This window comes from Pituophis catenifer, unplaced genomic scaffold, assembly GCF_029215685.1.
Source record: "Pituophis catenifer annectens isolate HBS135680 unplaced genomic scaffold, rPitCat1.0.hap2 SCAF_6, whole genome shotgun sequence".
NCBI lineage: Eukaryota > Metazoa > Chordata > Lepidosauria > Squamata > Colubridae > Pituophis > Pituophis catenifer.
In genome coordinates this window covers 73613770-73639313 of record NW_027256886.1, presented here as the reverse complement: position 1 = coordinate 73639313, position 25544 = coordinate 73613770, and the positions used below count along the sequence as shown (strand labels likewise).

Here is a 25544-nt window from a genome sequence, read left to right as displayed (position 1 = left end):
AATTCCAAAGAAAAAGTAATTGTATTGTGATTTAAATTAAGCAAAAATAAAGAGAAGCTGGCCTGGAGTCCAGGTATCCCTTGCAATCCAGTAATTATTATTGCAGTCTTGGACAAAGAAGGCTATATTCTTCTACTGCATACAATAGGCCATAATCTTCTCTCACTTTCTAACTCTAGGTATGTGAGAATGCTTCTAGTAATTACACTTTTCTGATAACTGGCATATGGCCTTATCAAGAAAGTGAACAGAATTGATTACTCCCTGTAAATGCAAGTAACTTTAATCAAATAACATTGATTAAACGTAGCGCTTAGTTGCCCAAGGGTACAATCATGAAGAATTTGCATTATCGTACAGTGAATACTGTCAAGTACATCCTTGTCTGCAAATCATTGCCCACAGACTCTTACCAATATAGGAGATGCCTGAGAACAAATTGCACTCAACGCATTTTAATAAATATGAGTTAGCAACACACTTAACCATTTAAAGGTAAAGGTAAAGGTTCCCCTTGCACATATGTGCCAGTCGTTCTCAACTCTAGGGGGCGGTGCTCATCTCCGTTCAAAGCTGAAGAGCCAGTGCTGCCCGAAGATATGTCTGTGGTCATGTGGCCAGCATGACTAAACGCCAAAGGCGCACGGAACTCTGTTACCTTCCTACCAAAGGTGGCCCCTATTTTTCTACTTGCATTTTTTACGTGCTTTCGAATTGCTAGGTTGGCAGAAGCTGGGACAAGTAACAAGAGCTCACCCTTACGTGGCACTAGGCGCTAGGGATAGTTACGTGGCACTAGGGATTCAAACTGCTGAACTGTCAACCTTTTGATCGACAAGCTCAGTGTCTTAGCCACCACGTCCCTTATACCTTAACCATTTGCTAAGGTATAAAAACACTAATCTTTCTATTGTCCCTTTCTTCTACTTTCCTCATACTCCACCTCCCTGACAGTTCATTTAAATGGCATGTGTTAGGATGTCCGCAATCTACACAACTCAAAGAAGGTGTCACTCTGAGTAGGATCGATATCTCAGCTGCAGGAACTTTTTGTACTAGGTGACATGTTCAGTCTGATCGGATAGCTGTTTATGAAGATTCTATGATATCAGAAGCTCAGCTAGTCCCAACATTTTATAATCAGAGAAGTGCAAAGAGTAGCAGAACCATCAAAAGCCTTGAGGCTGCTGAATTCATTAGGCAACTTTATATTTTTTAAAAAAATGCATGGAAAAGATCAACTCGTTCTCGTAAAGATACGAGATAAAGATATAAAAGAACTTGGCGTGCTGCAGGTCGTATCTTTAAACTTTTAATTCCACAGCAAAGATTTTACTGGAGGAACAAGCATTTTCCTCTCCGATATTTGCCTTGAATATAATCAATCCATCTTCTCCATTCTAACATATATTTCTCATTTGAATGGTCCTTTAGATATGCTGAAATTTTCGCCATTTCTGCTAAATTTACTACTTTTAATGTCCATTCTTGAATAGTAGGTAAATCTTCCTTCTTCCAGTACTGCGCCACCAAGAGTCTTGCTGCAGTTATTAGGTTCAAAATCAAATTAGTCTCTATAGCTGTACAATCTGTAATTATACTTAACATGGGAATGGCTGTTCTGATGCCTCAGCTTCTTTCAGTTGTGCTATTCTGAAAATGAGACCTAATAATACATGTGCACAGCAGAAAATGGGAAAAACATTTCATATTTATAGTATTGTTTCTTCTTGCCAACAGACTACTCACCTGGCCAAATTGGTTATTTTCAAAACAAAAACATTTGCAGACAGATTATTATTCTCTTTGTGCAAGGTGTATGTTTCTGTAAAAGACGGTAAATTCTCTCAGCTACGTACACAATTGTTTTCTAGGATAAATATAGCTGACCAGCAATGCCCTTGTTGTCTTCTGGACTCACTATCTCAATCCTTTGGGCATCACAACATTCTACTTGTTTGATCAGCAACTGGGAAGGGAGGAACAAAAGGCTTAAACTGCCGTGTTTCCCCGAAAATAAGACCTAACCAGAAAATAAGCCATAGCATGATTTTTCAGGGTGTTTGTAATATTAAGCCTTACCCCAAAAATAAGCCCCAGTTACGATTGTCAGCCAGACAGATGCATTTACCATACATTTTCCTGAAAATAAGACCTAATTGGAAAATAAGCCCTAATGCGTCTTTTGGAGCAAAAATTAATATAAGACATGGTCTTATTTTCGGGGAAATACGGTAAGTCTCACCTCCCCATTCAAACATGGAAAGTTAGCTCTTATGTAGCAAACTGGTACACCGGCAGGAAAGGCCACAATTCAATGACAGAACAAAAATGCTCGATTTGGTAGGATTCTGTTGGAAACTATGGTGAATATAACATTTAGCACATATGGAGCTGATGTGCTCTGAATTTTAATTCCCATACAAGTTTTGTGAGATTTCAAAACTTTCCAGATAGAGAATTTAATGATGCACATATAATTTTTTCCCTCTCTCACGGAGGCCAAATGCAGAATATGTGGAGTTTTCCAAGCCAAATGACTTAGAACAAGATAGAGAAACAAGACAGAATACTCTCAACAAGACCGAATTAGTGCTGCTCTTTCTATAGCAAGATAAATGACAGAGGACTGAAGCCAAATCCAAAATTGATAAAACAGGAATGTTTCCAAGAGAAAGAAGAAAAGAATTTGTTCATTTCTGATATACATCAACCACAAATGGGACCCAAAGAAATCATCTAAAAATGGAGAGTTGAATGCACATTGACAACAACTGTGAGCATGATCAAATCACAAAAAAACATTGTTGTTATGGCGCGTTGCACAATCAGCCAGATGTCTAAACTGCATTTGACATTTTTATCCACCCATCAAGTCCTTCCCAAGGACTTGGGGTAGGCAGATACTGTTTAACCATTGAGGTAATTGTCGCAGAATGTAAACTGTTCCAAGCAAAGCTGCCTTTTGCAATTGACTGATGGTGATTTTGTCAATGCCGATGGTGTTTAACTCTGTTTTTCTGTATTTAGAAGAAAAAAAAACTAAAATGGAAACAGTATAGAATAAAAACATGTACTTACTTGACAGGACTGTTGTGAGGAAGATATAATCAGAAAAGGAAATCAAGCCACATTCTCCAAGGGCATAAAAGATGCTGTCTTCATCTGCAAACTTCTCACGTTCCTGGGAAATTCTCTATTTGAAAAGATTATGAATACCACAATCCCAAGAGAGGAAAAATAGACTTAATTAATAACAGACCGCAGCTTTAATACTCTATTATTATTGCCATTATTCATTTTCTAAATCCCTTCTATTACCATTCAGATACCTTTCCAGCCTTTAAATCTGTCAGGTGGGCTTTTGGGGGTTAAAATATTAAAACCAAGTTCTCTTCTATCTATATTTTTACATACATTTCACTCCTTATTTGAGTCTAAATCCTTTTGAATACAGGAATTATTTCTAAGGGAGCAGGCTAGGATCGTGCTATTAACATTTTCAATCCAAGGCAAATCAAAATATGCCTTGTTTCCTTCTAACTTAGTAGGCATTTTAAAGTTTCCATGTTGCCATTTTTAATACATAGTGACCAGATAGAATTTATTGATGGTTGATTTGGAGAGCTTTTATACTTCTATGCACAGATAAAATACTGCCCATCTCTTAATTTGATTATGAAATAGGAAGCAGGTTACAGTACTTGAATTTAATAGCAGTGTTGCACTATGCTATATGAACATTTCAGGAAACCAGAATTAATAGTACCACGTATTTTCTAAAACTGCAAAACTGCAACTAGCTTTGAAGCTTTGCAGACGTGATTTAAAGGATTTCTCTTGGCTATGATTTTTGGCGAGGCATACATAATGCAAAAACTCTTTTTAACGGCAGGACTGGGAAATGATTCCGCTAATGAAAATAAAGATAAAAGACCAAATCTAATCTCAGTGTCATGCTTAAGAGGCCACAGTTTATCATCAGTTGGTAACTGTAATGCAGGCAGGCAATTCTGATCCAACAATTTCTTTTCTTTCTCGTTCTATCCATAGATTTAATTAGTAAACTGAAAGCTATTAAGTTGTTTTTGCCTTCTGAAGTTTTAAAGGCCAAAAAAAGATACAAAAATTGGGTTAGAGAGGCTGAGTTTTATCATTTTAAAATAGTTAGTTTTTTTTTCAGAAGTATTAGAAGACATTAGAAGGCAAGCACCATACACGCACGCACACAGGGAGAAGAAGTAGAAATATTAAAAAAAGATCAAGTGAGTTGTGGTTAATGTATATGAAGCATGCAAGCACGAGAGCACATAAATCACAAGCACAAATTTAAGAGCAGTATTAGGGAACAAAAGACACCATCAACAACACACCGGGGTGCAGTTATACAACTGTCCCCTATCTGTTACCTCTGTCTAGCGAGGATCCCATCATATATGAGATAAAGGAAAGACAATTTGTTAAGCAACGACACTTAAAGCACATTCACATCATCATCTGTTGCATTTGGAGAGCAAGAAACAGTTGAAACGATAACAGTCATAATTAAGAAATGTAGAGGAGGCATTGATTAGAAACTGAGATAGAGATTTCAGATGCCGTCTGATGCTATCATTCTATTTCTGCCTGAAGTACCAGAACTGGAGATGAAGCCATAATAAAATAAAGTAATCATCCTGAGAGAAAGGATAATCACCAAACTCTTTTTCAGTAATTCTAGCTACTTAGGAATGCCAAAATATCAAGGGAGAACTCATAACAAGAATCCTTCTTAGTGAAAACATTTTAGGGAGTGAGAAGTAGCAAAGTTGTACTTATCCTGCAAAATACGGATACCAGAATTCACTCATATTTATGAAGTCCTTGGTGTTCTCTGAACTTGGTGGCTTTCAAACGATAAATAGCAGCCTAACAAAGGAACCACCAAAACACCCCCATCAACACTGACAGGGCAAGCTACTAGTGTATAAAAAAGAGCAACTGCCCACTCTCTTCTAGCACTGATGATGTTACCTAGGTGGGTAATGAAACAACTGCAAAAAGATAACCAAGCCCAGAGAGCACCAAGGATCCCAGAAATATGTAGTTTATAGTTGAACTACAAATATTCTGTCGGTATCTGTCGGTGTCATTATATTTATTCTGACAAAATCAACAGGGAAAGCTACGTAAGGATATTCTATGGCCAACATTTATACATACAATTGACAACATCTGGAAAAAGATTTGAGACTCACTGTTCTCTAAGATTATGAAAACTGTACCTAAAATCAGAACTCTGTTGTTTACAGTATTATAATTTCAAGATGATGCAATCATACTGTTACTACTCCCATCTCTTGTCATTTTAGTATCGCTTTGGCATGCAACTCTAACTTGTAAAGAAAGTTCCACTGAAATGAGACTGATTTTCACTGAAATATAGATTGCCGATTTAGAGAGACAGAACTTTAGTTAAGATTTTAAACTCATTTAAAGGCATTCAGTTTCTAAAACGTTAGACCCAAACAATATTTATCCCAGTCATCATTTACAATTTTATTATGGCATTCTGTATCTTTCTTTACATTAGGAGTAGTAACAATATATATTTCATATGCTACTGCTAAGAATATCCACTTTGTATATGGAGCTCTAAATATCATAATGAATGAGCTTCTGACACCTTTGATGCAGTTTTGCGAAATAGATTAATACAACAGGCATGTCAGCAATTCAAACACATTCTATTATAAACCAGTTTCTCTTGTATAAGAATGTGTTTTATGACTCTCAACACCATCTTCCCCAACTATCATTCCAGCACAATGCATTATTACTCTTGAATCAAATGCAAGTTATTTAAAAAGCAAAGCATGCAGGTATGGTATAATCAGTGGTAGTAGTAGCAGTGGTAGTAGATATAGTAGTAGTAGTAGTAGTAAATGACATGTAGTTAATGCTAAGTAGATTAGGCTTCTCTTAATGACTTGCCATTGACATCAGAAAGACTAATAGTACATTCTGCTCTACCTACCTAAGTCCTCTTTGCACCTGGATTCCAAATTCATTCCTATCTGTTATCAAATTAACTATTTTATAAAATTCCCATTTGTAAAAATGGAAGCATTATTGCAAAAATGTGATGATTATTTTTTTAAAAAAACAACAACAACCAGTTTGGCTTACTGAAGAATTTTATATTTCCCCAAATCAGCTGAGTCTGTTCAATATTGTCTGAAGCTCATTGTCACACTAAGTAATTCGATTTAATCCATTTAGAATTTAAAATAATATTCTTAGAAAAATGAAAGCTACTCTAGCGATAAGGTACAAGCATCTAGAAATAATCACAGTGCAACTGAATAGTATACCAACTCCCTTTTTACGACCCTGTGTAATCTCTTAATTCGGGGTAGACTCAGGGCGACTGGATGGAGCTGAGCTTTTACTGGCCGGATGCCCTTTCTGATGCCACGCAGAGTTCTCAGTAGATTTTTTTTCTTTGTGCCCTAGGAGAGAAATACCTGATGCTACCTAGGATTGAACTCCCAACCTTCCAAGTAGGAAGCGAGTGTCTTCACCACTAGGCCACCATACTGCTCAGCTGAATAGTATATATACCAACATGTAAGAGTAATGCATATATTCTCTCTACTGCAATACATATATATAGTCAAAGAGGTGACCGGTTCAATTTCTGTCAGATGGATTTAAATAAATATTTCCCAAACTTGGCAATTTCCAGATGTGTAAATTTCAACCTTCGGACTTCTAATCAATGACCATCTCTAATCAATGAGTGATTGTGGAATTCTGAGATTCCAAGTTCACACATCTGGAAATGTCACAATTGGGAAACATTGATTTAGACCTTTAATTAAATGAGGAATAAAAAGCAAACACATTTTGATGAGGCTGCTGTGTATGGACCAGGCAGGAAAAGAGAACAAATGTGTTAAGACAGACCACTAAAGGCCCGATTGTCAAAGTGACAACTAATGTATTCGTATGTTCTAAAACAGAAGGTTGACATCTGATTGTTGTAAGGCATAATGTATATACTATATGGTATCACAAAGTATATTTACACATATAGCTGTATCATTGTCTTCTGTATCAAGGAAAAAAAGAACTGGGGATTTTGAAGCTGCAATTAAATTCCAAAATAGGATTGCCACATTTAACCTAGCAATTTATGGACAGCTCGGTCATCACATAAAAAGAGCCAAGCACGTAAGATTGCAAAGGCTTTATTAAAGCACAGAGATTAGTAATATGCTTTGAAATATATGAATTATGAAACACCGAATGTAAAAAAAAAAAAAACATGCCAAATAATTATTTATATCGCTGTATTTACTAGTACCACAAATTCAATTTCAGAAATTGAACTGTAGCACATTAATATTATTAATCACCATAACAATGCCCATTACAATATACCCTTGGTCAGTGTGCATTTAATAAGCAAGATTTTGAATGCTTATCTATGTCTCCAGCTTTTTTTTCTTCTTTTTTTTGAGCATACATATTTAAACTGAAGGGAATACGTTGCATTAAATTAGAATCTGTATTAATTTTTTAAATTCTGGCTTTAAAGAAAATATGGACACAACTTTGTCCATGCTAGTTAGGAAGGAAGGAAGGAAGGAAGGAAGGAAGGAAGGAAGGAAGGAAGGAAGGAAGGACAGTATCACATAAGAAAAAAATAGCAGAAGGAAGGAAGGAAGGAAGGAAGGAAGGAAGGAAGGAAGGAAGGAAGGAAGGAAGGAAGGAAGGAAGCTTATAGCCTATGAAGAGTTTCTGCTGAAGAAAAGAATTAGCGTTTTCTGATTTCCATTATCTTACAATGCTTTGTTCTGTTCCAGAAAAGATAGTCTAATTGTTACCTACCACAATACAGTAGTAAAAGCTACTAAGAACTAGAAGGAATTCAAGAAAAGTGCAATCCCCACCCACTTCTTCCTGTTTTGGAAATCTGGATGTAATCTAGTCTAGTTTGGACAAAATCTGAATGCAGGTTGTCAGTAAGAGCACATCAAAACTATAAACAGATAATCATCTTAATTCAAAGACACCAGCATTGTTTTTAAGAACCCAGCTAGCCCTCAAATATTATATTATTTTAACTTCAATATAATAATATAAAAAAAAATTAATGAACAATGTCTGTATACCAAGAGATATAGGGGACACTATTACTATAAAATGGAGAATGACTATAAACTGATCATTTGTCTTAAATCATGAAGGAAAGCAGCGAATGCTCAGTGATATTTTCCATGCCATTAATATTTACACTTCAATACTTTTTTAAAAAAAAACACAAGTTGATAATCTTAAGCAATCAATATTGTTTTTCCATCAATATGTACTGTGTACTGTGTATCATACTGTGTATGCCAGAACTGCATACATCTTAACAATTTAGGTAATTTGTTTGGTCTCATCTGCCTTATTTGGGATTACAATAGCTGAACAATCATTAGAAAAAACATGAATGCTTAAGATTCTGCGTATTGTATTTGTTGTAATATCATTCTCTTTCAATCCCCATTGACCACTCTCAGGTTTGCTAATTGGCATAATGTACACAGAAGTTCAAATAATCTCCTTTTAATTGGCAGCCTGTGGCTCTCAGGCACTTACTCGGATGTAAGTAAACTTTCACCAAGTCATCCCACTGAGAATTGCTTCTCAGACCAGAGTTGGGGGAATGTTAAAAAGGTTTAAAGGCCAAGAGAATTGTGTATTTACAAAGTAAAACTGGATTAGCTAGGATGGGCATTTTTATAGGGAAGAAACATTCCAGGTTCTCAATTTCAACTGTTCATTAAAGGCATGTTGGCAAACCTGAAAAAAAGGTTCTGTCTGCCTTAAGGGTCATATCAATTTAACCCATAATCACAGACCTGCGGTCATACTGACCACAACAGTTTTCCAAAATGTTTGGAACACCCCTATTTTTAGAAATGGACCACTCCGGTTGCGAATAACTTTTGTTTTCCCACCAATAAGAGTGTATGTAGCGCTTGCATCAGTTGTTTGGTGTTTTCTGTAGCGGCATTTGAATTTGAGTTTCGGTCATATTGACTGCAGATCTTTGGTAAAGGTTTTTTTTTTAATAATGTTGGGGCCAAGTTTTCCACCAAAAAAAGTGCGATTTAGTGATCCAAACTTCAAAGAAACTGTTCTAAAATGGTATGGAGAAGCAGAGAGTGATTTGAGGGAAGTGGAATCGGATTGGGACAAAAATTTTGTAATGGACGATGAGGAATCCGCTGCCGCCGCTGATTCTGACACCAGCGATGATGAAGCTCCCAATGAAATTGATGACCAAGTACAATCTACGTTGTGCAATAATTTATATGGCAAGAACAAATTCAAATGGTCTTCTGCACCTTTTGGAAGCAATAGATCCAGAACCGCTAGTCACAATATTGTTGTGCAATTACCTGGACTACAGCCAGCAGCTAGAAATCTCAGAAATTGACCTCCTCCCGTAGATTTGGAAATTATTGTCTAAAGAAATTATTAGCGCCAATTATCAGTGGACCAATGTAAAAATTAGAGAAGAAAGATTGAAGTTCAAGGATGGAGAAACAAAAAATGACCTGGGCAATATGGATTTGATAGAGATCAATACATTTTTTTGGTTTACTGCTCTATACATCAATTTTTAGATCCAACCATGAAAACATCAAATGTCTTTTTGCTACTAAGGTCATTATGACCTTGTGTCTGTAATAGCGTAGCCGAAATAGTACATCTGTGGTTAAGGGTTAAATCTAATTTTAATGAGGCAACTCCTGAAAGCAGCAACATCATTTTTTTTTACAGGTTTGCATGGAAGCTTGAAACAGATGGCTGCTTTAATGCATAACAGAGAGATGTTATGTCCATGTGAAATCCAATGCACTTTCCAATAATTTTCACACTGTGCACAGCCTCAATAGTTATCCTTTCCAAGCTGTTATCTAATGGGTTTTTATCCAAATATATTTTAATATCCCTTAGTTTCGACAGATGTACAGCTTTGAAATCTCTTTGGATTGCTCATTACCAAGATACTTGAACCGTTGTGGCTTCAGAATAACATGATCTAGATTTGTCTGTGTAAATAAGCATATTGAGGGCACTGATAAACATTTTATTAAAGTAAATTTTCCAAACCTAAGTATCAAAAAGGGTTCTGGGACTCTCAATCTGAGAGTCTCAAAAAAAGAGTGGGATCTTTAATTACCAAAGGAATTAAGGAACTTAACTGATGATTATTTGAATCTATTTTGTGGTGTCAACAAATCCAGGAGAAAAATTAGCTGGAAATGTCAAATAGAGAAATTATTCATTTTCCCCCACCCAAACTTTACACACATGATCAAACAGCGCATGTTAAATTCAGACTGCAGTCCTATAGATCAGGGGTGTCAAACTCAAGGGCCGGGGGCCGGATCCTTAGGCCGAGTGCTTAGATCCGGCCCATGGAGCTGCCCTAGAAACAGTGAAGGACCGGCCCGCAATGCCTCTGCCAGTGAAAACGGAGCTCAAACTCCATTTTTGCTGGCACAGGGTTGCAGGAGGCATCGGGACCCACTTTCACTGGCAGAGTGCTCGGGCCACCACAAGCGCCCAGACACGAGTGACATTGAGCTGGCCACGCCCACTATGGCTCCCCAAGGTCAAACACAACCCTGATGCAGCCCGCAAGGAAACTGAGTGTGACACCCCTGCTATAGATACCAGAAACTCCCATTACATGGGTAATGAAGCTTATTTTGGACAACTACTGGGCTGCACTACTGAATTATAACATGATTGTGCAGTAAACATGGTGGTGCAGCTAACTAAAAAGCATGTTTTACATTAGCAGAAAAATTGATAGGATTTTGGTTTTTTAAAAAAAAATGTATGGAGATGAACATTTCTATGAAATACCGCAGCCTCAGTGGGGAAAACCGCTTTGCAATTTCTTTGTACAGTAAACCTAGAAAATCAGAACGATCCCACCCCCCCAAAAAAATGTGCATAGTGTGCACATTTTTATAATTTGAGCCAAGGAAACGTGTTTATTCCCGTGAGAAAAATGAGAACTGTTGCTTTTTTTTTGTTTTTTTAAGAACAGTATGTGCAATCTTCCTCCGTAAAATTGACCTCATGATGCATCGAGCAAGACTTGTGTTCCTGGGGGTTTTCAGAGGCTAGAAAGAGAAATGTGCATGGATACCTTTCCCAGTAACAAATCAAGTAACCATCGCCATTAAAAAAGCTGCACCTGAAATGCAAGAACTTAGAAGGCTAGCATTCTGCTGTCCAGAGGAAAACAAGCCACCAATATCCCAAGACCCCTCCACAGGCAGCAGGAGCCCAGCAAGCAAGGATGAGTCCTTCTAAAGAAAGCAAGAAGGAAAAAGCCTCTTTAAAAAGGGACAGCATATATCTGGTATTCCTCATTACTGGTGGATCGCCAATATTCAGAAACAGTCCGCATTTGTCTCTTCAAATCATTTCAGGTACTTATTCTTTCATTGTACACTGTAAGTGCGGTATAGAATTTTGCAACTCGGAGAATACTACTCTTCCGAAATCAATGTATCTTCATGCAACAGAAATAGTGCACAAAAAGTTTTAAGTCAGGGAGGCAATGGTTTATTGATAACACGGGTGTCGTTTGCCTTCATTGCTCTGTGGTGTTTATGAAGAGATGCCACTGGATGTATTTTGAAAAAAGAGCTACAAGTGTACTAGCTCATAAGAACAAATTGAAATGTTAGGGGTCGGGGGTGGTATTCACTTACCTTCGTTACTGGTTCGCAAATGTGACCGCGCACACGCACTCGCTCGCACGCACCACCTCCGCGCATGCGCAGGACCTTCCGCGCATGAGCAAAGCATCAAAAATGGGACATGATGACATCCGAGCAGGTGGACGGAGCCTCCCGCCACCATCACTACCGGTTCACCACATGATAGAACCAGCTGAATACCACCACTGGTTAGGGTGCACCACATGTAGCAAAGATTTTCTTAAGTGTTAGTTATACAACAGATAGCCAAGAAACAATCTATGACTGAAGAAGTGTCTCCAGCAAAGAGAAGACAACAGCATCATTTACTAAAGAAGAATATTTATATGTCTTGTCTATAGAGATTCTCAGTCATCCAGTTGTCCCAAAGGTCTTTTTTCCAAAAGGCAACTGGACTTCCTTTGTTTTTCCTATAGCTTTTTTTCCTATTTTCCCAAACAAGTGATGGAAAGGAGGATTATTTAGAATGTTTAACCCTGAGGGTATTATCCCAAATCCAATTCTAGGAGATTTGCTGAAGAAGTATGAAAGTTTGCTAATTTCACAGGGTTGATGTTAAACTACGTAAGATTCCATGCAAAAAAACCCTCCGATGTTTCATGAGTGTCATTAGCATGTATTTTGTTTGCTAATGTTCGCTCCTTAGAGCCTAAAATGGATTACATGAAGCTAGATTTAATAACAAACTGGGATGTGAGAAATCATTGCAACATAAACTTGGTTAAAGCATTTTGTCCTGGATAGTGTTGCTAGCTTGGGTGGATTCTTTTGAGAGCGGGCATCAGAATTTCGTTTTTTAATGTGTGCCAGTGTGTTCACATTAAAAAAATGACAATAAAGGTTACCTTATTTTATAATATGGTGCTTGCTTAGCAAAGCTGTTGTGGTAGCTTCCTGCATTGCATTTGAACAGTAGGTTTGTTTTCAGAATAAAACATGGCTCCAGGTTTATCAATGGTGAAAAAAAATATTAACACTTCTTCAAAAGAAAACCAAAAGTTTTACCTCAGAAAAGAAAAAAAGAGAATTATCAGTATTCTAAACTGACTCATATATGATATATGGGCAAACAAGGGAAGCGCGCTTCAGGGTAAGTCTTTCTCCAGAGCCTACATGAGGCTTCGCATTCAATATTTGTCAGTACAGATGCCAAAGAAGGGAATATCATCCTTGTTATAAAATGCCCTATTTGCTTAGGATGTAACGTTTCATGTTATAAAGGCCTCCTTGGGGAAATCTTCCACAGATAGACACATTTGTCAATTGAAAGAACTCAGAATACAATTTGGAATTATGACACCTCACTCTGGGAAATGCTCAAAGCTATTAGAGGTGCACTCCAGCCATAAATGTTAGCAAATGTAAAAGCTAGAGAGCTTTCTAGAACAGGAGTCAGCAACCCGTGGCTCTGGAGCCGCATGTGGCTCTTTCATCCCTCTGCTGTGGCTCCTTGTCGCTGGTCGGCTCCACAATTAATAGGGCTTTCAGTTAGGACAGGTAGAGGAAAAAGGATGCCATGCTAGGAGGAGACTCTATGGTGGAGAGAACCAGACTTCCAGTCGGCATAGGAAAAATAACGCCATGCTAGGAGGAGACTCTATGGTAGTGGTGGGGGGGAGAGAAACCAGATTTCCGATCAGCAGAGGAAAAAGGATGCCATGCAAGGAGGAACTATGGTGGAGGAACTGGACTTCCAGTTAGCTCCAGAATTGAACAGTGGACTTCCACTGTTTGCTCTTTGAGTGTTTGTGGCTCTTTGAGTGTTTAAGGTTGCTGAACCCTGTTCTAGAATGTTGTTAGAAACATATTTCTGTCATTATTCTGCCTTTCCTCCAAATTCCCTTAATATCTTTCAGCTACAATCACCGGATGAAACTAAAGCAGGAACTCTAAGAGGGTCATTAAAGATTCATTTGGGGGGGATAGTCATTATAGGTAGTCCTTGACTTATGACCATTCATTTAATGGTCCTTGAAGTTATGGCTGTAGGAAAAGAGCAGGCAGAACTGAAGGGCGGAGTTAAATGTGTCATCTGTTTAGAGTCCTTATATTGCTACAGGAGATCCAAGCCAGCCCTCCTTTGAATTATGTTAACTTTTATCTAGCATCAATTCAGTGCTGACTATTATTGGCCAGATTCTTGTGTACAAGTTTGAAAAAAATCCTCTATGTTGCAACTTTATGAATGATCCTGATTCGTTATGCCCAACGTTGGCTATTGCAGCAACCCCCACGTAATATGATCAATTTGGACACTTGGCCGCCCACCCACATTTATAACTTCTGGAGCACTTCAACTACCCCGTCCAATTATCTCCCCCCCATCTATGTCCTTATGGCCCTCTACACTCTACGGCTCCTGAAGTCCTACTTGACTTTTGCCATTATCTTTCTCCTTCTGCTGACCAAGATAGCTGCTGGTCGCACAAGGCTTTCTTCCCCTGGTCTATCCATGGCAGATTCCTTGCGAGATCTAGCAATAATGGCTTCATGTGGCCAGCAGAGGATTCATGAAGGGGCAGACTGGGCATGCCTCATCAGCAGTGGGAACAAGAAGGTGGCAAAGGTCAGCTAGTGTGGTGGAGTGCAGGGCAACAGGGGTCTTAGAGTACAGGGTGGCAAGCGGGGTGGGACTGTGGCTGGCACTGGGCTAGGACAGCTGAGGCTTCCAGGAGAAGCTGCAGCTCAAGACGTCTTGCAGCCCCAGAGCGATGGCACACAAAGAAATCCTTGAGCCACAATGTAATTTTTCCTCGGTCTTCCTGTACTTACACACATGCATGCACATACTTTACATGCTTTTTCCCTGGCCCCCCTGAACCTACATTCCCTCAACACCTGTATTCCTTACCTGGAACTCACATCCACTTCCCATTTAACAACATGCACATCTGGAGCAACCGAGGCTGCCAGGATTGCCATCGCTAAGGGATGTAGTCTTATGACTCACGCTTTACGATCCCATCGTTTAGCAACAGAAATTCTGTCTCCAATTGTGGCCATAAGTCAAGGACTACCTTTAGCGTTGGCTACTGGAGGAAGACTGGGGAAGGGTGATATCCGGGATCTGAATGACTATTGAAGAAAAACCCCATTTCTGAAAGTGGGATTTGCACTGGAAGGAAATCTCACGCTTGCAGGTTCAGAAAGCCGAAGAGATAATTTTTTTTTTTTTTAATTTGATTTATATGCTGCCCTTCTCCGGAGACTCAGGGCGGCTTACAATGCGCTAAGCAATAGCCTTCATTCTTTTGTATATTTATACAAAGTCAGCTTATTACCCCCACAACTGGGTCCTCAATTTACCTACCTTAGAAAGGATGGAAGGCTGAGTCAACCTTGAGCCTTGGCGAGATTCGAACCTGCAGTAATTGCAGGCAGCTAGTCTTAATAACAGGGTGCCTTAGACCACTGTACTTCCAAGGCTAATTTAATTCTGCAATAGAAGCAGAATTGCTAATGCTATTTGCATTTTTAAAAAGACAATATTAACAGCAAAACAGCTTTTAATGTGGACCTGGGCTTTTTACAGCTCCTGGCCACAACTGGCCCTTTGACAATCCTTGTCTGGCCAATGTTTCATTTTGAAGACAACTATTTTTTTTCAATTTACACATGATTCGGCCCTCCACAACTGCCTCAGTTTCTCATGTGTCCCTTTGGGAAAATTAATTGCACACCTCTGTTTTAACGTAATCTTAAGTAGAGTCTACACACAGTTCTCTAAAGCTTATTACTAATTCTTTCATAATTTACTGAGAGCCATTTTTTATGATAGGATGGTCTTGAAATGCAATTTAAAAACCAACAGTGGATTTCGAAACATGTCTTCTTTTTAATTCAAATGGCTTGTTTCTCAGGAAAAAATTGTGGAGGAAAAAAATGTGTCAAAGGAGCTAAAGTTATTATCTCAAGGAAACTGATAATAGAAATTTGTTATATTGGAAAAATGTTTCTTAAGGAACATGCCCCGTTCCTTAAATCAACTTTCCTATTTTTCTTTTCTTTCTATTTTTTACAGGACCTAAATATTCAATACTTTAAATCAACGTGTTTTATTTCTCTCATCGTAAAGAAAAATTTATTATTTCATTTGGCTGAGGAATAGAACATGTTCATAAAATGCATCCAGGAAGCTGTTAAGCCTGGTGATGAAATGGCATCGAGTGACTTTACGAAAAAGAAAAAAAGGGGGGAAAACCTGTACTGTATATGAAATAGCTTAGCAATGAATTCCCCTTAGTACTTTTTTTCTATCAAAAAAGTTTGAAAGGCCCATATTTTAATTTGTTTAAGTAGCACAATCCAAGTAAAGAAAACTTCTATTTTAAGAGGGATGATGGAGATAAAGGTAAGAGTGTGTGTGTGTGTGTGTGTGTGTGTGTGTGTGTGTGTGTATAAATATATATATATATATATATATGCTGTCCCTTTTAAAAGGGGTGGATATGGGATCTGAAGCACAAACTGGTTAAAGCACATGCTGAGAAGTCAGTACCTGCCAAAAATCCTGAGAAGAGGGGTAAAGGTTAGGAAGAAAAGGAAGAAAATGAGCAAAGGTTTGTTACAACAATAGGAAAAATAAACTAACAAAAAACATCATGTACATCATAATGGCAGGAACGACAGAATAAAAAGAATAGCAAGTTAACATTTCAGGAAGAAAGAATTTTTAACAGTAACAGAGTTGGAAGGGACCTTGGAGGTCATCTAATCCAATCCCCTGCTCACACAGGAGACTTGTACTAGGGATTCGAACCGCCAAACTGCCGACCTTTTCTGATCGACAAGCTCAGCGTCTTAGCCACTTGAGCCACCTAGTCAGGTATTGCTGAACTCCTTAGAAGCAACAAATAAAGGGGAGGAAATCAATGGTATTTATCAGTTTGCCCTGCTACAATATCAATAACAGAAGGAATCTATAGAATAGTCTAGTTCAGTACTTTCAATTTATGCCAACAAAAATGAAGCCTTCAAGTTTCAACAGAGCCAAGAAGAAAGCAACAGGTCATAGATTCGCCCTTGAACAAAGATTCATATTTTCTTCTATCTAGTTGTCCTCTTCCAGTGACCATGCAGCTTTGAGAGAACACACACGAAGCATTGAGGTAGGAAGGGGACAACCACCTAGCCAACCAGATCAGTTGGGTCAACCCTGTCAAAATGAGGTGACGGATGTTGCAGCCAGATTGCCCTCCACCATCATCTCCAGTTTGAGATATAAAGCAACTTTTATAGGAAAAAGGCCATGTTTTCTTCCTAATAACACAAAGTTACCAATCATTCCTCTTCTTCTCCAGCTTGGTGTCTTCCACATGTTGGATAATAGACATCAATAGTACTTAGACTTATATACCACTTCACGGTGCTTTATATCCCTCTCTAAGCGGTTTACAGAGTCAACATATTGCCCCCAACAATCTGGGTCTTCACTTTACTGACCTCGGAAGGATGGAAGGCTGAGTCAACCTTGAGCTGGTGAGACTCGAACTGCTGGGCAGCTGGCAGTCAGCAGAAGTAGCATGCAATACTGAATTCTAACCACTGCGCCACCACTGCTCTTATTAATGTTATCAAGGTAATTTAAGCTGTAACTGTACCCTAAAACACCTCAGGAACTAGGCTGGGGAAACAGATGGTCCTTTGGAACCTATTTTCCTTGATAATAACCTCAGTGTAGAACTGCAAATTAACCCAATTAACCATTGGCACTTAAAATTAATGGCTGACTTCATGGTTAACCTGAGATTCCAATATATCTTTGGCAGCTGGCCCAGTTATCTGGAGAACAAATCTACTAAATATATATGCTAACATTTCATCTTCTGGGTGTTGTAAAAGGCACAGACATGGTTACACAAATAATTACTTCTCCTGATAAGCTACACCATCTGCCACAATCTTTTCAAACAATTGTAGATTTTAAAGGAAAAGCAGCAACTTATATAAATATGCATACAGCACCGACAATTAAAGCTGTGCATATATTGCTTAATTTAAGTTTTCCCTCTCCTGCAATGCATACCAAGAGAAACTGTTCTATTAAACTCAGAAAAGCAAAGTAATTTGAAAGTAATATGAATGACATAAATCAGCAAAAAAAAAAAAAAAAAAGATATGGGGAAACCACTGAAAAATCTACTTTTTTTTCAGTATAAAAAAATCTTTCAGGTGAAGTCCCAGATCCTGTGAATTATCTGAAGCGCCCATCGTCCCAAACAGAACTCCTATGAAGAGATATGTAAACTGTCTTTTCAAACATATCTAAAATCGCTCTGCAATTCCAGTTCAAATTAACTACGGTTAAGATACTTGTTCTTCTATGATGATGAAAGAATAAACTGGGTGACACCAGGATCCATAAAATAATAAACATCTAAAAATCTAATGCAGTATTTCAGAAAAGGGCAAACTGTTGTGCTTATTTACAGCATATATGCTTACTACACATTAGAAAAATGTGAACAAGTCTGTATATGGCCCAATATCGTAAGTCTTATATTGGAGCGTTTGGGAAAAAACTGTTTCAAAGAGCAGCGTACACAAACTGACAGTCGTTTGATTGCACACTTTAAATTATATAGGCAGTCCTCAACTTGTATCCATTTGTGTAGTGACCATTCGATGTTACAACAGCACTGAAAAAAGTGACTTACAACCACTCCTCGCACTTACAACTATTGCAGCAACCCCAGTTACATGATCAAAATTTGGGCACTTGACAACTGGCATGTATTTATGATAGTTGCAGCATATGGGGGTGGGGGTGGGGCTTGTGATCATCATTTGTAATCTTCCCAGCCAGCTTCTGACAAGCAAAGCCAATGGGAAGCTTGATTTACTTAATGACCATCGGATTCATTTAATAACCGCAGTGATTCACTTAACAACCATAGCAAAAAGGTCATAAAAGTGAACATTAAAAACAGCAAGATAACTGTTAAAATTCAACAGTTATCTTGCTTAGCAACAGAAAATCTGGTCTCAATTGGGAGTGTAAATCAAGGATTACCTGTGCTTCTTTCTCAAACAGGGAAGTTGATCGTTCAGAGACTGATATTAAATATTAAATGCCACACTCCAGAATAACCAATAATTGCGTTAAGCAGCTTGTTCTACCTGTCAGTCTGATAAAAGCTGGCAAGAGGGCCTTAAATTGAATACATTTGAAGCTGTCACCAATGACAACTTAAATTATTCCTTCCGACCATCCAGATGTGCTGGTGAAAAAGGCAGAACAGGAGTAGAATGACATGGAGGAAAGATAATGTGGCTACATATTATACTTCTTTCTACCATCCCTATTCCCATCTCTGGGAAAAACAGGGAAGTTTGCCTCAGAGAAAAGAGAGAAAGAACAGCAAAAGTTCCAAAATTTATTTTTCTCTTGAAAATGGAAATAGGTTAGCAAAGGGCACACCTTCCTATTTCCATTTTCAAGAGAAAAATAAGGGCCATTTTACATATTCCATTTCTTTGAGGCAGGAAAAAAATAAATTCCTGAAAATTCGCGTATGTGAACTTATAATGAAGAGGAAATTAGAGTAGCAATTTTTGCTGCAATGACACAGCACAAATAAGCAGAAGAGCAAGCCGTTTTTTTAAAACTTTGAGGCTTCTACAGCCTCATAAGAGTCAGTAGAAAAACTCCTTAGAATTTAGATGTAGTTGCATTCATTATAATGAGCCAGAAAAAAAAAAAGAATATTGTCTGCTTGAAAAATGGACAGGCCTTTGCTTATTTTATACATGGAATAGGAAGAAAAAAGGACATATTTTCCCTCTCCCCATCCCTCTCCTCACCCCATCATTGTTAGAAAGACAATTAACATGCAGTTAACAAGATTTAGAAATCTCACCTTTCCATCATAGCGTTTCACCACAAATTGATCAAGACCTAAATCTGGGAATAAAACCAAACAGGTTTATTAGCATATTTTGAAAATGACATTTTGGCAAGTTTCTTTAGAGAAAATGCATCACTTAACCATCAAATCAAACATGAAAAATACAGGAAAGTAATCTTACGGTATAGTAGGTTAATTTTCTATCTAGTAACATCTTTTGCAGGTTTGTATAATAAATCTTTGTCTTTAATCACTCCACCTCCTCCTAACAATATCATTCTCTTTTACCTGCAGCTAAGTATGGTTTTTCCCCCCCCTCTGATTCGCTATGTTACCTCAATTGCACTCCTGTCATCTCCCAGCTACTACAAACGTTAATCATGTAGCTGGAAACAGCACACTTGGATGGAATCAGAGTTTGAGAAAGTTTGGCCTGTACAGAAAAAATTATGTCCTTCCTTTCATGTAGTAAGGCAAACAGTAGTTGCCATTAAGAGATTACAAAAATGCTTTGCTTAATGAAAGTATGGAGCAATGTTTTTCAAACTTGGCAGCTTTAAGATGAGTGGACTTCCAGACTCCCAGAATTCCCTAGCCAGCATGTTGGGGTTGGGGAAGTAGAGCATTGGAATTCTGGGAGTAGGCTGACTGTGGAATTCTGGGAGTGAAAGTCCACACATCTTCAAGCGACTATGGTTGAGAAACACTGAAGTAGAGGAAACACTTCCTTAAGTAGAGGATACATTTCTTCAAGTTTTCTTTTCTTCTTTAAGTTTTAGTTGGGAATAAGAGTTTGGAAAACGGGTTAGATTTTTCCCCATAGAATGAAATCATGTATTTTACAACCAATGAATTCTCTTTAAAGAAAAACTGGAAGCATAATTAACATATAATACCTTGAATTAAAGATATTTATTAGTTTAAATATATATATATATGTCCGTCATCCCTTCACAGCTCTGTGAAGAGATGGCTGGCTTATAGGAAATGTTTACTGTTATACATCTTAAATGTAATAGTAAAAATTCCACTAATTGTCATTAAAAGAATAAAATCAAGTCAAGTAGATAGACAATACAAAAAGATAAAACAGTCACATTAGCAACCTCCTTCTATATTGAACCTCCTTCTATATTGTTATAAGGAAAGCCATGATTTTTATCTAGTGGTAATGGACGCCAATCATTTAAAAACAATATCCATAACAATGAAGCAATATATGAATAGATACTTTCTAATTGGCACAAGAACTAGATATGTTTAGCCTCAAGAAGAAAAAATCAACAAAAAAGATGACAAACCAACCCTTAAATTTCTTGAAGGGTTATCACAAAAACAGGGTTCATGTTTACTCTCCATAATTCCCAAAACAGGATAAGGGGCAGCACGTGGAAACTTTTCAGAGGGGGATACAAACTCAAAATAAGTTGGAATTTCCTCATGGTGAGAACAACTAAAAAGTAGAACAGCCTGATGCTCCATCTTCAAAGACTTTCAAACAGGATAGCTATTTGTTTGGGATGTTAGATGGATTTCCACCTTTCATGGGGCATGATCTAGAACAGGGGTGTGAAACTGGTGGCCCACGGGCTGGATGCATCACGTGCACTGCAGGCCACACCCACCCCACTCTGCGAATGGGAAAAACGTCGTGAAACGTCATGTGACAGCAACGTGACGCCGTGAGTTTAACGCCCGTGATCTAGAAGCTCTCCAAGGTCCCTTCCAACATTCTGATTTTACAAATATGTTTAATGTTAAGTTGATAAAAATCAACAATACTGATACAGGATTTAATCAATGAAACGCTTCATTGCAGTCTTTAGGCAGCACAATAGGAATCAGTAATCCAAAATAAGCAAATTGATCTACTTTGTGATGAATGACCACTGAATGATCATTTTGACATCCTCCACATTTCTGTAGATTAAAAGTCACAATAAATTCAGCTATTCATATCGCTGTTGCAATTATTCATTTATGTTTACTGGTTGCCTTCCTTTCAGGAAGAAACTAATTTTGGGAGGGGGGGAATGGATGCTCAAAATGCAATATTGGATCATATAGTATGATACTGTGCTACACTGCACTATCATTCGATGACCTTCAATGAAGACCTTTGTCCTCCATTGGATTACCGTATTTTTCAGAGTATAAAACGTACACCAAATGTAGCCCCGCCCACCCACTGGCCACCACCCTTTAACCTCTGCCTCGCAGCAGTTACCTCCTTGCAAGCAAACAGCAAGAAAAAACAGCTCCTTTCAGCTTCAGCACAGCCTAATTAGCATAAGTTGATTGGATCAGCCTCCCAACTCTCAGCTGATTTGCTCTCAGCTGTTTGCAGAGGCTCTGCTGCTTGCTGCAAAAAGGTAAATTGCTAGAGCAGATTTTTTTTTTCCTTGTGATAATCAAGCTATGCTGAAAACGAAAATGAAAGTAAAGCAGGCAGTTTGCTGCAACAAAGTAAAATTGCTCAGAGGCAGAGGGAGATTTCTTTTTCTTCTTTTCCTCACCCAAAAAGGTAGGTTGTCTTATACTCCGGTGCGTCTCATACTCCGAAAAATACGGTAATTCATATTGATGTATATCTCTATTTTATAGCTGTCTCCCGCAAGACCATTTGCAAATAATAGGAATGGCAGACAACAAAATATGGCAGATGCTAAGCTAGAGAAAGCTGTTATAAAGCTTCATGCTCACAAAGAGTCACGTACCTTAATAAAAAACTTAGTGCCACTTACCCACATTATTTTTACAACACATTGGCTAGATCTTAACTGCAATAAAAACATTTATAAGGCTGTTTTAGTCCATTACTAAAGATTATCTCAATAATTGTTTAAAACCATGTGCTGGAGAACATTAAAAATGAGGTGGGAGAAACTGAAAAATGGTTACTGGCATAAAATTGCACAACTACAGGAAATCAATCTCAGCAACTTTTACAAAGAAGGAAATAACCAGGATTACTGGTGGGCCTCGCAGCCTTCTATTTTCCATCACAGTATCCAAGGTGACTTACTTTCTGGTTGCTTTTCATTTGGTGTTATAGATCGCACAAAATCTTGTGGGGTCATAAATACTTCTGAATCTCCATGCTCATTGATGATTTTCAATGTGGCAAAGTATCGAAAGATTTTATCTGGAGTAGAGTAAGCTCGGATCCTGTTTTCATATTCCATCACCTAAAAAGAAACATACCGGATGTGAAAATTCTCTAAATTCCAATAGCTTAGCTATTATTATTTTTTTAAAGGTAAGTGATGTTTTGATAGAAATATATAATTCCATCTAAAGCAGGGGTGAAATGCTCCTGGTTCGAACCCGATTGCCTGATCCAGTAGCAATGGCGGCGGGTGGTTCAGAGAACCGGTAGCAAAAATCCCTGCCCTTCCCCCATGCCCAGCTGAGCCGCGCAATCATCAGTGTTTTTTTAAAAACTTTTAAAAGCATTTTTTCTACAACCTCTTTGGCCGAAGAGGTTGTAGGGGGGAAAAAATGCCTTTAAAAGCCTCTGGCGATCCCAGCTGAGTTGCCTGATCATCAGAGGCTTTTAAAAGCATTTTTTTTTCCTGCAACCTCTTAAGGTTGTAGAAAAAATGCTTTTAAAAGTAAAAAAAAAAAGTTGGCCATGCCCACCCAGTCACATTAAATCCCCCTACCAAGCCACGCCCACAGAACCGGTAGATTTTACATTTCACTGCTGATCTAAAGGCCCAAGCTGAGTTGATAGGGTCTACCGTATTTATCTCTCAGTATTATGAATCTATCCTCCAGGCAGATTGCAAGAGACATAAAAGCCAAATTAGGTTTCAGTCCTGAAATAGTGGAACATTTTGGAAAAAATAAAAACAAACTAAGCCTAGAAACAACAGAGCAGACAACAAACCAGCACCATAATGAAGAAATAATTGTGAGAAGGCAGTTAAAATTGGCATTGAAATAAAAGTGACAATCAGTCCTATTTTGTGAGTGAAGCTTTTATAGTAAGAAAATACCATCATAGTTTAACTCCCCTGCCTCACTCTAATCAATCAATCAAAATGTATTTGCGGTCCAAGACCAAACACAATAAAAGATCAGCATATGATACAATAATAACCATAAAAGAAAAAAAAATTAAAATTGCAAGAAAATCCTAAAGCAAATGGTTATTAGCATAGAAGGGGAACTAGATGTTGTGGTCCACCAACATCTAGTTGGTGGACTTATGCTGAGTGGCAGGGTAATCACAGGTGCCCTCTGAATCCGAAGATAAGGCAATATCAGCCATGCTGGATTAGGCAGAAGAGGGCAAGAAAATAGGCCAAGTCCACTAGAAAACTGCCACCGAGGCTTCCCCAAGGAAAGTGCCCACAGTGCAGATCCAGATGAGCAGGGGGGCTAAATAGGCTCAGAAGCTGCTGAGCTCAAAACCCCAATACAAATCCAGCCAACTAAACCAGGCAAAGAAGGGATTGGCCTTGGTCAGAATTCAGGGTCCAAAGTCAAAAAGGTAGTTAATAACCCAAGGCCAGTCCGGCGCTAGCAGGCAAAAGACTCCCGTTTTTTTTTATATATATATCTTCAAAATGGCGGCCGCCACGCTGACAGAGTCCCGAAACAAAATGGCGGCCGTCACAAAGGCTGAATACTTGCTGTCAATGTATGGAGAGGCACCTCAGGAGACGAATCCCAGCGCTCCGGTCGATGGGCTCTTCGATGCAGGCCGGAATAAACGGCGCAGAAGGTGTCTGCCAAACAGCGCCTGTCCCTGCTAGCGCCACTCGCTCTCTGCGCTCACCAGCTGGTTTACAAACGTCGGAGGCCGCCCGATGACAGGGACGGCTCTCCGGAGCCGCTAGAAGGATGGAGCTGAGGCGAGGGCAGCTCTAACGCTTCAGCGGAAGGCTAGCCTCTCGCCAGCGGCAACAGAAGCGCGGATCCGCCCAGCCGGGTCGGAATCCGGTGTGCTGCAGCCCCGAACGGAATGGAGCTAGGCCAGGCGGCTTGGAGCCCCAAGCACGCCGAAGGCACACAGCAATTCAACAATCCCACGTGGCAGCTCTTTAATTCAAGTAAAAATTGTGATAAGGGAGGAAAATAATAAATTAAAATAATAAAGAAATAGCAGGGAAGGTAAATTAATTTGAGAGCACTCAAATTGCCAAGTTCTCACAGCAACTGAGTGAGAAAGACTGAAGCTGATTGGTCAGGGTGGGCGTGGCCTGACAATGGGAAGGTTTAGCACTCAGTTCTGCCCAGCAACTAGGAGAAGCTACCCGTCCATGGATTGGAGGAGCAGCGCAATGGAAAAGGGGAACTAGATGTTGTGGTCCACCAGCAGCCTGTGGAGCTGGCAGTGGACAGTGAGGAGGCTGGGAGGACCATGGGCCAATCCTGGAGGCTGGGGAAGGCCCGGACGAGGGCTCTGCGTCAGAGGCAGAGATGGGGCCAGGGCCATCTGGGAGTGATGCGCAGACTCCGGAGCCTCCAGAGTCGGACAGCAGAGAAGCAGAAGAACAGGAGGAGCCTGTTCCTAGTGCACGCATGTGCAGAGCTGCCAGAAGGCAAGAACAACTAAAGCAAAAGGGACGACTTGGGTATAAGGAGCAGCAAAGGCTCTTGGGCTCTTTGTAGGAAAGCTAAACGTTGCTAAATCTGTTTCTAGTCGGCGTCTCTTGTTTCTGAACTTCGTGGGGTTTTGCCAAGAAAGGCCTTTAGCAGCATGCCAAAGAAGATAAAGCTTTGTGATAAGCCCGAAGGACTTTTTATGAAGTACTTGTTTTGGAATTAATTTGGACTAAGCTGGGAATGAAGTAATTCTCAGCTGTTATAATAAAATAGGTTTGTTGGGGACTAATTGTGTCTTGTAATGACCAAGTGATTCTAGGTCACAACACTAGATAGTTTCTGATATCTACTGTTA

The 25544-nt window shown here is 38.9% G+C and overlaps 1 protein-coding gene across 2 annotated transcripts in view; it reads right to left on the bottom strand.

Moving 5' to 3' along the window:
- Window positions 1-25544, bottom strand: part of MICU1 (mitochondrial calcium uptake 1) — a 167604-nt gene that overhangs the window by 85511 nt on the left and 56549 nt on the right. For both annotated transcript variants that reach the window (XM_070945103.1, XM_070945104.1), the window contains 3 exons: window positions 22659-22821; window positions 19646-19689; window positions 3082-3196 (listed from right to left, as the gene is read on the bottom strand). In XM_070945103.1, the coding sequence (XP_070801204.1) occupies window positions 3082-3196; window positions 19646-19689; window positions 22659-22821 (322 nt within the window). The remainder of the gene's footprint in view (window positions 1-3081; window positions 3197-19645; window positions 19690-22658; window positions 22822-25544) is intronic.